At 42.8% G+C, this 17,717-nt stretch overlaps 1 protein-coding gene across 2 annotated transcripts in view; it reads right to left on the reverse strand.

Moving 5' to 3' along the window:
• Positions 1-1,706: 1,706 nt before the first annotated feature.
• Positions 1,707-17,717, reverse strand: part of LOC121738933 (glutamate decarboxylase) — a 31,089-nt gene continuing 15,078 nt past the window's right edge. For both annotated transcript variants that reach the window (XM_042131226.1, XM_042131217.1), the window contains 6 exons: positions 14,536-14,852; positions 13,874-14,014; positions 12,698-12,808; positions 12,558-12,625; positions 6,868-6,946; positions 1,707-2,914 (listed from right to left, as the gene is read on the reverse strand). In XM_042131226.1, the coding sequence (XP_041987160.1) occupies positions 2,387-2,914; positions 6,868-6,946; positions 12,558-12,625; positions 12,698-12,808; positions 13,874-14,014; positions 14,536-14,852 (1,244 nt within the window). In that variant the 3' untranslated portion in view covers positions 1,707-2,386. The remainder of the gene's footprint in view (positions 2,915-6,867; positions 6,947-12,557; positions 12,626-12,697; positions 12,809-13,873; positions 14,015-14,535; positions 14,853-17,717) is intronic.

The following is a 17,717-nucleotide window of genomic DNA, read 5'->3' on the forward strand; positions in this document are numbered from 1 at the left end:
CAGCACTGCGTTTGCTACGGGAGGCTAAGCCTAGTGTTGGGACTTGAGATATGTTAATAATATACTTTTTAATCAAACAAATCTTCTATATATCAATATCGTCGATTCTCACTAATGTTGGCGCTAGCTAGTAGGGTTGTTGAGGAAGTGATTATGAGGAAGAGGAGGAGGAAGAGGACTTGTCACGCGCAAATTTAGAGGATGCGGATGCGGAAGAGGATATTTTTTGAGGAAGAGGATGCGGATGAGGAAGCGGATGAGGAATGGGATGATAGGAAATTATAAATTCTAGCGGACCCAAACCAAAAGCCTTTGTCCAGTCTGTACATAACTAGGTACATACATTACACAAAAAATAATAATTAAAAGGGCATTTTCCAGTGAACCAAACTATGAATCTAAACCATTCTCAAAACACACACAATAAAGAATCATCAAAATCGGTCCAGCAGTTAAGGAGGAGCTCAGTAACATACACAACACAAGTACACAAAAATAATCGGCTAGTCGAACTCGCAAACGAAGGGTTCCATACCGTTATAGAGAAAAAAATAGGCCAAAAATTGTGTTTTTTGTATGGGAGTCCCCCTTAATTTTTTATTTTATTTTTATACCAGATGTTGCCCGCAACTCTGTTGCGCCAAAATTCGTTTATCGCGCAAGAACCGTACATTTTTTTTGGGATAAAAAGTATCTTTTGTCCTTTTCCGGGTCTCAAAGTATCTTCATGCCAAATTTCAGCAAAATCGGTTCAGCGGTTTGAGCGAGAAGAGGTAACAGGCGGACAGACAGACAGACACACTTTCGCATTTATAATATTAGTATGGATTATTATTAATCACTAGCTGTCCCGGTGAACTTCGTGTCACTTTAAAACCTTCCCTGGACTTCTACGAATATTTTAAGACTAGAATCAGCCCAATCCATTCAGCCGTTTTTGAGTTTTAGCGCGACTAACACATTTGAAAATCCATTTTTTAAATATAGATTAAAGTACACATACAATTAGGGATTTTGTGAAAATTTCAAGCGCGTAGGTACCTGTTGCCATTATTGAGTACGAGCAAAAAAGGCCAAAAAAATCAAGTTTGTTGAATGGGAGCCCCCCTTAAATATTAATTTAGTTTTGTTTTTGTATTTATTGTTATACTCGTAGCGACAACAAAAATACACAATCTGTGAAAATTTCAGAAGGCTAGCTATAGCCGTTCTTGAGATACAGCCTGGAGACAGACAGACAGACAGACAGACGGACAGACAGACGGACAGACAGACGGACAAACAGACGGACAGACGTCGAAGTCTCAGTAATAGGGTCCCGTTTTTAGCCTTTGGGTACGGAATCCTAAAAAGATGAGTAAATGATACAATTCTCGCGCTCTGGCGTGTGCGTTGCCATGACGCGACGCGCATGCGGTGAAATTCCTCATAAATTCCTCTTAAATTTTGAGGAAGCGATAGCGGAAGAGGATTTTTTTATTTTTTATTATGAGGATGCGGTAACGGTTGAGGAACCCAACATATTGCGGAACTTCCTCATTATGAAGAAGCGGAAGAGGAATCCTCAGCAACCGTACTAGCTAGGTACGTTTTGGTCTTTAGTTTAATATTTGTAGACCTCAGTGCCGTGTTGTTTCAAATATAATTACTCTAATGTATCTTATAGTGAATACCTTTACTATTTATAACACTTTATTTACGGTTACACCTTATACACACACCAAAAATATATTTTCACTGTCAACACACTACAGACGCAACAGAAATAGATTCGTTTCATATAATATTATGTAATTATTGCCTACGTCTACTGAGAATAATATTTAATAACTGTAAATAGACGGCTATAGACTGGTGCTGGTCGCCCGTCGCGTTTCGTCGCCCCTCGCGGCGCTGCGCGTACCGTACTACGAAGAATCGTAGCGCTCTACGAAGAATCGTAGCAGTTTCGTAGGCTCTAGTACAATATTATGACGGGTTTTATTATAACTGTAGTATGCTCGTGCAGTACTACAGAGTAAGGGACGCGGGGCGCGGGGTGCGGGGGACTACGGTAGGCGTCGTTTGACCGATTAATTCTATACACTTAACACGACGCGACGCCTCAAGTACGTACAATTTTCAAGAAAGTCAGGCGAGCGACAAGGGAAACGAAATCTTGAAGTTATTTTGCAAAAATATAGCGGGATCCGTGTATTGCGGTCACTCGATCGAGGAGCTGTAATTTTTATATCATTATATAAATAGCTTTCTCTCCGTCGCAACGGATCGTCCTCAATGATCCATGACATACCTCAGCAGGATAGAGTAGACTAAATATATTTCGATGCAAATATGACACATATATAACACGGATCTAGTGCTGAGGGGGTGGGGGGCGGGCGGCCTAGTCGACGACGATGTCGTGGCCGAGGCGGTCCATCTCGGCGAGCAGGAAGTCGACGTCGCGCTCTGTGACGGCGGCCGAGCTGATGATGTTACGGAAGAAGTTGGGGCGGCGGTCGTCGGGCTGGTAGCCCACCATGATGGTGCCGGCGCGCATCATGCGGCCCTTGAGCACCGCGCACACGCGGCCGAGCCGCAGCTCCTTGGCGCCGTCGTGCGGCACGCCGCGCAGCGCCCGCGGCAGGTACCAGAAGCTGACGTTGACGAGCTCCGGCTCGAGGATGAGGTGGAAGCGGTCGCTCTGCTCGCGCAGGCGGCGTACCATGTACTCGGCCAGCTCCATGAGCCGGTCCATGAGGCGCTCGAAGCCGGCGGTGCCCTTGCCGCGCCACTGCAGCCACAGCTTGAACACGTCGTTGTGGCGGCCGCACTGGATCACCTTGTCGCCGGTGTCGTAGCGCGGGTCGTAGATCTTGTCCGTCATGAACAGGTACTCCGCCGACATCTCGTTGCAGCTCAGCAGGATGCCCTGCGCGCGAATACACATTGTCTACTATAACAGAAGCTTTCATTACGAGAGGTGTAACCACAGAAATAAATCAAGATAGAACGGCTAAGCGGGTGGAGTTCGCGTGTTTCAATCTTGCAAACAACAAGTGTGCAAGTGTACGATTCATATCGTACATCAAGCAGTTTTAGGGTTTTTAAGGAGTCAGCGTTTAGGACACGCTCGCGGAATTATTTAATTATTTTATTAAAATCAGTTCGCATCGATCAATCAAGGCGATCGCGCGTGCTCGCACACCCGGGTCATTTGATCATCAAGTATATCAATAAATCAAGTAACGGTATATCAAGTCTATCGTTACATTTATCAAGTAAAAGGAGTAGTAGTTAATCAAGGACGCTACAGCAAGGTTCTTTGAACGTTAATTCAGTCAGCGCGCAATTCTCGACTCGATTACACCGGAGCGGTTGTGCAAAAATGCCTCATTGTGCAGTGTCTAATTGTAAAAATAGAAGTACGAAAGTGAATCGGTCAAAATGAGGTATTTCTTTCCACGGGTAAGTTTTTAGTTCTAACTAAAAGTAAGGCAAAAATTGACATGAGCGATTCTTTAGCGATGCACGCGCGTCGCCGTTCTATCTTGATTTATTTCTGTGGGTGTAACAAACACAATGTCTACTATAACAGAAGCATTCGTTACAAGAGGTGTAACAAAACTGAGTGATAATATTTTAGGGTTTGTATGTGTACTTAAGTAGCAGCGCTGAAAAAGTATTTATTGTAATTCGTATGGGTGAGCACCTGAGTTTCATAAATGTTCCCCATACGAAAGTTAAAAAGAAAGTTACTAATTCAGCGCTGATATAGTATAATCACTTAGTTTTGTTACACTCTGAATATCTCAAGTACGCTCCTAAGATCATCTGAAAATTATCGTTTTGCATGTAGTGTCCGATATCATATAACACGACACGACGTCGTGTCGTACCACGAAGCGGCGTTGTTTCACGATGCCACGTCGTGTCGTAGTTTTTTGCGACGCGCGTCGTAGATTTCCACGACACAACGTCGTATCGTGTTTTGTATCCCGGCTCTTACGCGAGTAGGGGCTTGACACGTTACGTCATATTGGTTAATTAAAAATGTCATTTGCTTTAAAATATATAAAGTAGTCATAGTTTACTCAGTTTTCAAATTAAATCGACTCGTGCTGCTCTATCACGTCGTTTAGTTTAAAAATCACTCAGCGAGCAATCCCATCCGCAAATAATCCTCCCCGGCCCGTCGCACAGGACATAAACTTCAAATCATACACACCGGAGATACCATCGGCCGCCCGCGGCCCGCGCGCGTGACTCTCGACCCTACGACGCGGGAATACGGCTCATCGCACCGCAACATCGCTCCGTCCTCGAGATAGGGGCTTCGGGAACCGTCTTTTGGAGGGAGCGTTGAACATTTTCAACCCTCCGCGGTTTCGTTAGGGTACGTTTCGGATCGCGCGGGTCGGGCGCGAGGGAGGGAATTGGCAACATATGTTCGCAAGTGTCAGGAGAGGGATTTAATTAAAAGCGGCGCGCGGCGGCTGCCGGCAGAGCGGCCGGCCCGGCGCCCGCTCCCGCCGCTAGGGTGGGGACCGACGATAGAGGCATACGATGACATTCACAACAGAAGTACTCTAGAGTTCTAGTTAAAGTTGAAAGCAGCAGTTTTTAAAGTAAATGGACACAAAATATTAAAAATTTAGAGCAATGCCTCATGTTCTCATTTGTGTAATGCTATGAAAAGTTCAAAATACTGTAAACCTGAACAAGAAATAAATTATTTGTCAATGTATTTTTAGGGTTCCGTACCTCAAAAGGAAAAAACGGAACCCTTATAGGATCACTTTGTTGTCCGTCTGTCCGTCCGTCCGTCTGTCAAGACCCTTTTTCTCAGGAACGCGTGGAGGTATGAAGCTGAAATTTATATCAATTACTCAGGTCTACTGTCCCTTGAAGCTGTGAAAAAATCAAACTTCTAAGCCAACGCAATCAAAAGATACAGCCGTTTATGCCGCAAATTTTCGACACTTGCAAGGGAATCAAAACCTACAGGGTGCTTCCCGTGAACTCAGAATCTTGAAATTTGGTACGAAGCAACGTCTTATAGCATAGATAAAGGAAAAATTACGAAAACCATAAATTTTTAGTTACATCACATAATATATTTTTTTTTAATAATTTTAAACTTACTACCCATTTCCTCATAAACGCGTAGAGGTATTAAATTGAAATTCATACCAAATACTCAGGTCTATAATACCTTTAAGCTGTCGGAACCCTCGGTGCGCGAGTCCGACTCGCACTTGGCCGGTTTTTTTTATATCTTTATTGCTATATTATGCTAACGCGGACGAAGTCGCAGGCAACAGCTAGTTATAGATAAAGTTATAAGTTAAGTGGGGTCAAATAGCTAATAAAAGTTTAAGAGATTTTATTTAACACTCACTCAGTCTGCAGAGCCTGAGAATGACAAAATATATTTTGGAATATATTTCATCGACTGGTCGCATCACTACGCGTGTACCGGGGGGCGGAGTTTGATGGGATTTATTGCTTAGCATATTGAGTTGACGTGCGTCCCTCCCCCGCACGCACCCCCGCCGCGCCGCGCTCGCCCCTATCGCGTACAGCGGAGGGGCGAGAGTCGCGTGCCCCGCGAGTCATGCGAAGTAATTCGTATTATGCGGTCGATGTGAAAGCATTTTGGAATTTAAATATTAACATTTTTGCCCCGACAAAATAAACAAGCGGAAAATAACGTCCGCTCTAGGAATATAGATGGGGGCTAGGGGCAGGAGGACTTAAAGTTTTACTCGGTAAGTTTGCAAGCTTCAATGCGACTCTACAATGCCAACCTTATAATAAAATATTGCTGATAAAGCGGTTCATGTTGACCCATGAAAGTTATCTTTGGTATTTATCAGCAGCATAACCGTTTTAAAAAGAAGTTACGACAATATTATTAATTAATATGGAAATAAAGGAAAACGAATCAAACTAGTTAATGTAAAGTAAACAGCTCGTATCGCGGCATGGTAATGCGGATGGGGTTGCGTTATCACGCGCTGCAGATGTTTGTCTGTTTGGTTGTGAGCGAGCGGCTATTGACTGATACGTAATAAAATCTCAAATTCAAATTATCCTCGGAAGGAATGCAGGACCACGCAGAAATAATTTTAAAGCGAGAAAGAATATTTTAAGCTATCGCGTAGCTTTTATCGCGGATTTTGAGTGCGGCGACCGAATAAAGAAATTCCGTAACGAAAAAACCTAACCGGCGTGGCAACGTAATTTGATCGTTCTGTGATTGCCACAATGCGTCGTGGTTGTTTTTATTAGAGCCACAACACGAATTTCGCGTTGTGACTGTTTAACTGTGACCACAACGCGATGTGACCTATTTTTCCGCTCAAAGGGCGTCTTCGGTCTTTGAGCGTAACATATACATATACATATAATAATATTTGTCTAATGTAAATAAGTCGGTCTCGTCTCAACCTCCGATATATAAAATGGTATTCAAAGATTAACGTGTACGTAGTATGAGAAAAGGACATTAAAATTATCGGGACTCCACTTTTCATTTATCTTCAACAACAAGATTTCCCTATAGGCTACGATGGATAACCTTTGATTTCCACAACGAATTTCGCAGCAGTATCAAGCATGTAAAATCGTTCTTGGTTACGGTCAATCATAGACCAATAAATATACTTCTCTATACGCTCATATAAGCAGGGGCGGGGCAAGACCTAAATTTGATGTGAGCAAGATATTATGTTTTGCGAGGCCCCTTGATGGATGACGCGAGAGGACATGAGCAGTGAGCACTCGTCAGTCGGAGGCCTACGTGTAGAGACTATGGTACTAGGGAAAAGATGTCTTGCACCCTGACTTCTGAGAAGGAAGGAAGAAGTCTGTGTATCTCACCTCGATCTTGAAGTGCACGGTGGAGCACTGCAGCAGCGTGCCCATCAGCTTGTGCGGGTTCCACGTCACGGAGTCCGCCCTGAACACCACACACATGTTAGTAAAGTACGAATAAAAAAATACCTTACATTATATAATAATAATTATTAATACAAATAGGCACTCAAAATATTCTTATGGGTTACAGGTTAAGTAAGAATGTGTAAAAATAATTAATTCATTAGTATTGGTACACAGTTACAGGCACGCTATTATTCCTTTATTGCATCTAAATGGGAAATAATTTTGAAGTAAATATGAAACTGTTATGCTCTTATGACCCCTCAACATATTCGTAATGCGTCGTTCATAGCCTAGTCCACATATTCCACAATGTCCCTTTATGTGAAGAAGTTTAGGTAATTTTTAATCGACTTCCAAAAAACGACGAGGTTATATATTCGGCTGTGGATTTTTTTTTATATATGTTCGACCACTACTCCGCCGTTTGTGAACCGATTTTCAAAATTTTTGTTTTGTTATATTAGGTTTCACTCCAATTTGGTCTCATTTTCACAAAAGTGGTGATCTGATGATGGGATCCATGAGTAATCGAGGGAACTCCTCAAAATTTATATGGAAACATATGGTCATTTTGGTTTTATGAGAAGCATCATAAGCATATGGTACCAAAACGCAAGATTTTGCACCAAGGTATACTATGGTTCCGAAGATACTAAGAGAACTCCGGATTCCTTATAGATACAAGTTTGGGGGTTTAGGCGTTGTTTTAAGAACTGAAAGCATATGCCGCTATGCAAATTACATTCATCATCATCATCATCATCATCACTACCATGTCAGTGTCACCAATGTCACAACTCACATGGTTGTATATGGATACAATATACACACAACACCATAAAATATCATCACGTTATGTCCTTATTTATTTGGTATATTTCAAAGCGATTTTAATATAAAAAATATACTTAATATTGTTTCAAAATACATAATATTTCAACTACCACAAAATTGAACATAAGTAACAAATTCAACCTTTACTCCAGAGCGTAAGGCACACATTTGGGTTGGACTGAAGGAAAAGGGGCACTATGGAAAAAATACTTACAAAAATTTTTCGTCAAAATTTTAACCTCTTATAACCACCCTTTTTGAATATACCTATCGATAGGGGGCGCTAAGTGGAGCAAAAAAGCTCAGATAAACTTTTCTCAAAAATCAACCCCTGTCGAAAGACAGGCCGAAATGTGACCCTCGTTAGCACAGAGAAAATACTTAAAAAAAATTTGGACGAAAAAATTCAACCTCTTATAACCACCCCTTTTGAATACACCAATCGATAGGGGGCGCCAAGGGGAGTAAGAAAGCTCAAATAAACTTTTCTCAAAAATCAACCCCCGGCCAGATATAGGCCGATATACGAACCTCGTTAGTATGGCGAAAATACTTAGAAAAATTTTGACGACAAAAATACAACCCCCTATGACCACCCCTTTTTATTATACCAATCGATAGGGGAAGCAAAAAAGCTCAGATAAACTTTTCTCAAAAATCAACCCCTGTCGAATGACAGGCCGAAATGTGACCCTTGTTAGTATGGCGAAAATACTTAGAAAAATTTGGCTAAGGTTTAGGAACCTACGTCAATTAAATGTTGGTGACATGGGTTAAGGAGGATTGTTTTGGGTGAGAAAAACTCCTACTTACCGTTTCCACCGCCAGTAAACTCTCCGTTTAGAAGACATTCGCATTTGAGATTTTCGTAATCTTCAGATAAGATCATCTGTTTTCTGATGTTTACGAAGTATTTTTAAGGCATCTCAAGGCTGTGATGAGTGGGTCTTACTTAACTACTCAGCCACGGATACCGAAGGGGGGGGGGCGCGCAAAAAGTTTCAAATATTCTGTCAGAGAACTAAAGAATCAGCTATCTGGTACCGACTTCAAAATGATGAAGATTGAGTACAGAAATAGTTGAGGTTTAGCCGAATTCGGAAAAAGGCACTATTACATAGGAAAAATTATTTAATACTTTTTAGTTCATATTATAAGGATGTTATTATTGTTTTTACCTTGGAAGTCGGTTTTAATTTTTTGTTAAAAATAATAATACAAGTACGTAGTCGTCAAACGTTCCAGCTGAATCGCCTGGGAGCGCCACCATTCATCAATATGTAAATGTCCCTCGGCGCCCGGAGAAGCAATTAGCGGTGTGAGTGTCGGCCCGCCCGCGCCGGGCCGCGCTACCTCCTGTTGACACAGCGAGAGAGTCCACGGACGACACACATGACTCACACCACCCTTTTATTGCTATAGAAAACCTTTATTGAGTATACTTTAAACTCGGAAGAAAGTACTAGTTATGTTCATAGATCCGATTAAATCTTAACAGTTAAAATATTGCGTAAAAAATCGGCCAAGTGCGAGTCTGACTCGCGCACGAAGGGTTCCGTGCCGTTACTGAGCGAAAGTGTATTTTTTGTATGGGAGCCTCTCTTAAATGCTTATTGTATCTTAATTTTATTGATAATTATTAAAATACAAATATAGTTAGGAATATTGTAAGTATTTCAAGTGCCTATCTGCTACCATTAATAAATTACGAGCAAAAAACGCCAAAAAATTACGTTTGTTGTATGAGAGCCCCCCTTAAATATTTATTTTATTTTTAGTATTTGTTATTACAGCAGCAACAGAAATACACAATCTGTAAAAAATTCAGAAGTCTAGCTATAGTGATTCTTGAGTTACAGCCTGGAGACAGACAGACGGACAGATATCGAAGTCTCGTAAAAAATAACAGGCAAATAAAATATGATGTCGTGAGAGTATCGGTGTAACGAGCCGGCGGCATAAACGAGCGACGCATCGTTTTTTATCCTGAGGGAGCTTTTAATTGATTGTGAGCGGGGGCGGGCGGGGGCGGAGGGCGCACGAGGATGCTGATTGCGAAACTATACACAACTGAACAATAGACAATGGTGATAGCTCGAGCAGATGTTTTGCTTTTTAATAGACTTTCAATAAGGAGGAGGTTATAGTATGTTATAGTATTGTTCGGCTTTGTCGATCACTATTAAATTGTTGTAAAGAAATTGTAAGGAGTTATGGCCCTGAGAATGTTATAATATTTTTTATATTTTATTTATAAAATAAGGGGGCAAACGAGCAAAGGGGTCACCTGATGGAAAGCAACTACCGTCACCCATGGACACTCGCAACATTAGAAGAACTGCCGGTGCGATGCCGGCCTTTTAAGAGGAAATACGCTTTCTTCTTGAAGGTTTGGAGGTCGCATTGGTCCGAAAATACTGCTGGTGACAGTCCGTTCCATAGTTTTACAGTGCGCGGCAGAAAATTACTTAACGAAGACTTAATACAAAAACCACCCATTGAACGGAATCGTATTTTTTCTGTTTTTACAATTTTTTGTCAGTTTGTAGCGTTTATTAATGGAGACGAGTTGTAGCAGTATACAAATGATTTCCTGCAAATCCCTGCGCCCCCCCCCCTCCCCCAGCGATTCCCCAACCCCTACCACTCCCGACGTCGCTGAGAGCTCTCACATTGACGTGTGAACTTTCACATCTCCTCAAACACGCTAATCCTTTCGCTAGGGCTGTCGACTGATTTGTTGCTCCCTTTTATTATTTACAACTGCAGTCGTATCAATGACATTAATTATTAGAATCTGACATAAACATCACTTTAGGCCTGAAGTGGATACATAATTATAAGGCGTTGATGTTTCGTGTACTGGTCTGACTCTCATCAGACTAAGTAGTAGTCTGATGTGCAATTATTGCAAAGAAGCTCGGTCTTTCTCTTTAGGATGTGCTCGTTCTTATAGTTTTTGCAATGTGATGTCTGTTATATCATCATAGGCAGACTGCTAGATTTTTTTAAAGTTTAACAGATTGTACTATAGTGCGTTACTGCCTATATAATATAGTTCAACTCATCTTTGCGCGCGACGCTATGTGTGCGTGCGCTTGTAGTTATACAGCTTTAATTTGTATGTTGCTCGGACACATAGCGTCGCGCGCAAAGATGAGTTGAACTGTATCTTATATCTTTAAACGAGCTATTCTTGTATGTGTATATATATATATATATATATATATATATATATATATATATAATTGGAATCTAGGAATCGGCTCCAATTATTTTCATGAAATTTAATATATAGGGGGTTTCGGGGGCGATAAATCGATCTAGATAGGAATCATTCTCAGAAAATGTCTTATTATTCGTGTTTTATCGATAATCGATAAACTGAAAAATATGACTCTTCCTGACATCTATTGGCGAATAATAATATCTACTATTATGTGAGCAACTAATTGTTTTAACGACCAGCAGATGGCGTTATTAAGTAACACGAAGTCAATGAGTGTTTGCTATACCGAGCAAAGCTCGGTCATCCAGGTACTAATGTATATACACATATAATAGCTCCCACACCGGTTTCGGTGACGGTGGCTGGTTTCATTGAAACCAGGCCAGCTACGCAGGAGTAATTTTATAGTGCCCAAGTGTGTGCGCAGTACACAAGAGCACTCGCTATTCCTTTTACTCTCATAACCCCGTGGGATGGAAGACCGACACAACTGGCGATAGATCAGGCGCAGGACCGACTTTTTACATGCCCATCCGACGCATGGAACATCTTACTTGTCAGACAATCAGGTGATCTGTCTGATATATACACAGTACAGGCTCGAAGAGTACGGCAGCCCTGCGAGTGCATGCTCGGCTGCTCCCGGCGCTGCTGGCGCGGGCGAGCGCGGGTGTGCGGGGCGCGCGGGGGGCGGCGTTTAACGTACTTGATTGATGGCGGCTAATGGCGGGCGACGGCGCTAATCCGCCATCCTCCGCCGAGCACACAGCGCTAATACACTTCCTTTCATAACACTCATTACGCTCAGGACTGTTTATTTTTCCCAATATTATGTTTCTATCGAGGTCCCTCAATTATTAAAGCTTTCATAGTACCTTGGATTAGGAAAATTAGGCCCACATTTATTTTGTATGTCTACAGGGATAAAACATAATATTGTAGTAGAATTTCTTCATGACTGTAGTCATGAAGAAACTTTTATAATATGTATATTATAAAAGAAAGTCGCTTTTTTCCGTCATGTCCCTTTGTTCCCTTTAATCTTTGAAACTACGCAACGGATTTTGATGCGGTTTTCTTTAATAGATAAAGTAATTAAAAAGGAAAGTTTATATAAGTATAATAACATTCATTAAATAGTGGAGGAATACTGTTAATTTTGGGGGTTTTAATGTGATGTCGTAAACAATTACATTTTTTCCTTTTATATTGCAAAGCAGACTGAACCAAGTCCAACCAAATAGATTTTAATATTTTTTTCAGTGGCTATATATTTTATACCCGTGCGAAGCCGGGGCGAGTCGCTAGTAGTTATATAATTTAAGAGTACAATATTGTCCTACAAATAGGACAATCCATATTTTAGGACCATCAAATCAAAGTATGAAATCGCACTCTCAAGATTTTTCGCAGATAAAAATGTTGTTTGTCTTATCAAAATGAAACAACTAACAAAAAATTAGGTTGATAGTAATAAAAAAGTTTGTTGTTGTTGTTCTAGGGCTTCCTAACTATAGCGCAAACACTACGTTTACAGTAGAATAATAAACAGAGGAGCACTCACCGCTCGATGCCGGTGAGTCGGGGATGGCGGTACTTCTTGGAGAACAGCAGGCCGCCGCCCCACGCCGCCTGCAACATTACAGCGGCTAAAGCGGGGTTCGTGCAGGGTGGGGAGGCGGGCAAGGGGCGGGGGGTACTCACGTCGACGTGCATCCACATGTCGTACTTCTGGCAGATGTCGGCGATGTCGACGAGCGGGTCGAACGCGCCCAGCACCGTCGTTCCCGACGTCGCGTTCACGAAGAACGGCACCTGCACCACACGGTAAATGGTAATGTTAATAACGGAGTCGATCGGAAACCTAGTCGTAATTAATATACGCAGTCCAAGTAGTGACGTGAGCGTGCATTTTCCATTTCAAGTGTATTGGCATTATTTCAAAGGGGATTCACTCCTTTTAAGATTATTCAAGTCTAAGCATGGTAGGTCTTTAGGCAACAAGATCGAAAAACGGTATACCAGATTCGTCAGCAACCATCATGTTGTAGGCAAACTATTTGTCATCGGGAAGGGTTTTCCTTATTATATGGAGCTCAGGCATTCAAGGAGCACAGTGCCCTTGCAACTGTCATGTCGGAGGTGCCCCTGGATCACCATCACTGTGAGGTGGTACTCACGTGTCCCTTGTCCTTGTGCACCACTATCAGGCGATATGCCTCGAAAAACGCATCCGTGGTCCAGTGGTATAGAGCACGGCTCTCAACTCGGAGGTCGTGGGTTCGTTGGAAACATGTTATTTCCAAGTTAGGTTAGGACAATGTTTTTTTTAAGAAATAAGAGGGCAAACGAGCAAACGAGTCACCTGATGGAAAGCAACTTCCGTCGCCCATGGACACTCGCAGCATTAGAAGAGCTGCAGGTGCGTTACCGGCCTTTTAAGAGGAACAGGATAATAGGGGAGGTTAGGGAAGGGAATAGGGGAGGGTAGGGAAGGAAATACGAGAGGGTAGGAAAGGGAAAAGGGTAGGGGATTGGGCCTCCGGTAAACTCAGTCACTCGGCGAAACACAGCGCAAGCGCTGTTTCACGCCGGTTTTCTGTGAGCTGTAGGCTGATCGCCCGATTGTCGAGTAAGCTGATCCATGCTTCGGATGGGCATGTAAAAAGTTGGTCCTGCGCCTGATCTCTCGCCAGTCGAGTCGCGTCTCACCGAGTAGAGTAAAGGAAGAGAGAGTGCTCTTGGGTACTGCGCACACACTTGGGCACTATAAAACTACTCCTGCGTAAAACTGGCCCTGTTTTGATGAAACCGGCTACCGTCACCGAAACCGGTGTGGGAGTTGTGGGAGGTGTGAGAGTATTATCAGGCGGTACTCACGTGTCCCTTGTCCTTGTGCATGCGCACGAGTCGCTCGAGCTCGGCGGGGATCATGCGGCCGCGCTCGTCGCTCGGCACGCACACGCAGTAGTCGGTGCCCAGCCCGCACACCGACGCGCACGACTTCACCGAGTAGTGGCACTGCAACACACACACACATACACACACTGCAGCTAACAGCCTCGTAGTAGTGTAGTGATGTGACTTCGCGATGCAAAAATCCGTCACATCTCACATCGTCATACGTTAACTATATAATACTAAGTATATTCCTAATTATAAAATTCAGAAGATAAAAAGTTGCTTGTTAATAATTTATGCTAAAACTACTGAATAGTATTTTATTAATAATCTATTCGGTAGTTTTAGCTTAAATGAATAACAAGCATCTATAAATTAGATCGATTAAATTGTAGGCAATATTTTAGGATCTAAATATAGATTTCCTTGACTTAAAAAATATACTGTTTCTGGGGCATATTGTAGATTGGTACATCTACCTAGTACGTGCTACGCGACACGTAGCACGCTGCTACGAGAATCTACGCGCCGCGTAGCACCGCGCTACGCCGTGCTACGAACATGTACATGATAGGTAACACAAGAAATATAAGGTATCATAATGTGATACAGTATTAGTGTGAGCAGACGTTGTGGTGTACCTGGTCGGAGGTGAACATGACGAGCTGGCCGGGGATGCTGGAGAGCCCCTTCTCCTTGTACTGTGGGAACTTGTGGTGGCGCGCCGCGAGGAACGCGTACAGGTTGGAGACGGAGCCGCCGGGCGCCAGGATGGAGTCGCCGCTGCTCCAGCCGATCATCTCGCGCATCTTCTGCAGCACCACGTTCTCCATGAGGATGAAGACGGGCGCGATCTCGTACGTGAACATGTTGGTGTTGGCCGCCGCCGTCAGCCACTCGCCCGCCAGCGACACGATGTCCAGCCCGCACGACAGCTGGTTGAAGAAGTGCGGGTGACCTGCGGGGTGATCATGATGAGAGGCGCCCCGGTGCCCCCGGTGGACGCGCGTCCGGAGCGCTCAGCCGTAGTATTACATCCGCCGCGCGCCGGACGCACGCTCTTTGCAACTATTTCTCATTTCCGCCGCAAATGAGGGGAGAATAGTTTGCAAGAAAAATGATTTTCGATGCTATTTCCTGATTACAGTGCTATTTTTCGCCTCGAATTCTACATGTTTTTAATCGTACAATGCGATTTGTTTACGTGCTTCTTTCGTAAGTCGCATCTTTCATAACGAACGAACGAATTTAGAAGTATATTGAATCCAGAATCTATATTTTATAGTCTTCCGAGCCCTAAACAGTTTGTAGAGATAAGGATTCCCTCGTGAAAGCTGATACGACAGCGTCGAGTCGGCGGCCGCGAGATGCCATCACCCGGATATTAAAACATAAAAAGCAGCGGCACGCGCCGGCGGCGGCTTATCACACCCCGAGCCGCATCCGGGGAAGTCCCGGCCGGCGCACGGGATCCCGGGGAGTCTCGGCGAGTTCCGGGGAGTCCCGGGGGACGGCTTATCGCGGGCCGCAGGTGCGGGCGAGCCGCTCGGTAAACAACATCAAATCCCAATCGGGGTAACTTAAATGTCCCGTTGGCTACAAATATTTACAGTTTACCATCGCTCAATTTGAATAATGTTAATGTGAATTTTTGAACTTTTATTAATGTTGTATGGTTTCCTATACATTACCAGTACTCATTTTAGTTCTTCCAATCTCCTCAAATCATCTTCAATATTGTATACTTTCTCAACATAATAATTTTACATCACACTATGTAGCTGTACATTTTCGACGTTAACTAAATAAATATATAATTCATTATAATATTATATTATAAAAACAATAAGCTCACAAGCCATTATTACCCTCAAAAACGATTGATATTAGTTATTACTGTCTTATTACTATTAATATCATACCAGATTTAGAAAATCCGAAATTAAAATCCGCCGCAGTGAATAAATCAATTGCACAGAGTGTGCGGCGCGGGGGCGGCGCGGGGGCGGCGGAGGTAATCAAATGCAATGCGTTATTGTCGGTAATCCCCCGCAATGGTGTCGGGGCTCCCAACTTAAAATAATATTAATTCGTCGGAATTTAATTTAAGCCCCCAGATGAGGCGCAATTAATAGGCAAAGTCAGGTGGAGCGAGCGAGGGGCGCATTGTGCCCGCCCCCGTCGCCCCGCCGCCCCGCGGCTCGCTGCACTTGTAATTTCGCAATATTACAAGTCTTGACCCCTTTTCGAAAAGTCATTGTGTATTGTTGACGTTCGCCTTGTGCTCCGACGTATTCATCTTTTGCATCTCTGTGTATTGAATTCCTCGTTTCTTTTGGAAAATATGGCGGAGATTATTAGACAGAATATGCGACTCGTTAATAGAAAAAAAATATAAAGATATCGAATATAAAAAATGTGTAGATAAGGAGTAGAGGGATGTGCATCCCGCGATAAACCTGTCATGAACAGCGCCTCCCTCGCCGGCCCGCGCCCCCGGGGACTCTTCACATAAATATCTGTCAATAACACTATCAAACTCGCCACTTCGCGTTTGCTCTCCAACTTCGGCCTGTTTATTTACTCCTTACCGCACAACAATCCGGATTCCTGTGTTTGTTTTACTGATGTTTTTGACAGATTTAGTCTAGTACTCTTAATTGTACAAATAAGAAAGGACGCGTAAAGGATACCTTGCATATTTTGATATTAAGTACCTAATTTCATCTTTATTTTTTTAAGCATTTACCGTAACAGCGTATTTTAACTACTTACGCAGGAAAAGGGTCTCGGGAATCGGTTAAAAATTTACAAATTCTTCGAAAAAGTCCTGTCGAGCCGTCTCCGACCTTGATATCCACAAATACAAAACCAGATCTTTTGGAGTTGTGATCAAAGACGCGATGAACAAAGGGGCTCGAGCCCATTGTGCGGAGTGATTGCGACCACAATGCTGACAATGGCGACTGATTGCTGTCAACGCGACCGCGCCGGGACCGGGACTGTCGCGTGCCGTGTAACGCAATTTGCGAATAACCCTAGCAATGTTTAACTATATTCTACAAAATCAAAAAATAAAAATAAATATTGTTTTATTTCTGAATAAATTTAAAATAAATATTTTCAGAAGGTCCTACATGGTGCCTACCACCGGTTGGGGAACTAACCCCGCGAGAAGAACCGGCGTAAGAAACTTGCACGGGGCCCACTTTTATACCAAAAAAAGTGAGAAAAAAATTAATCTTTTAAAATAAGGTTTACAATTTTGTAACTTAATATTTTATACAATATCAACATTTGTAAGTCCTATAATAATGTAGAAGCAGCCTTGCAAGAAGCCATCCTACTCCCAAGATGTAACATCGTTAATGAAATCATTGATGAAGGTAAGAAGTCAAAAGGCTGAGAGCAGAGCGCAATTTCCTGGTCAATGTAGCATGCTCAACACAATCGAAGGCTTTGGAGAGATCGCAAAACACACCTAAGGCATATTGCGACTCCTCCCAAGCTTTAAAAATACTGCAAAGAAGTCCTATACCAGCATCCGTTGTGGATCGACCCTTAGTAAATCCGTACTGATTATCATGTAGTAAATTATTTGAATTAAAATGTACTAGTAATTGTTTTGTAATAATTTTTTGAAATATTTTACTAAAGGTCGGTAGAATTGATATAGGCCTGAAATTCGTGGGATCCGACTTAGTTCCGGCTTTGAACAAACTTATAACATCAACACGCTATTCAATATCATCTCCTCCGCGGAGAAAGTGATAGGTAGGCGTATTCGGCGAGTTATTCCGCACCTCATGTCAGTAATTGGTTT

This window comes from Aricia agestis, chromosome 2, assembly GCF_905147365.1.
Source record: "Aricia agestis chromosome 2, ilAriAges1.1, whole genome shotgun sequence".
NCBI lineage: Eukaryota > Metazoa > Arthropoda > Insecta > Lepidoptera > Lycaenidae > Aricia > Aricia agestis.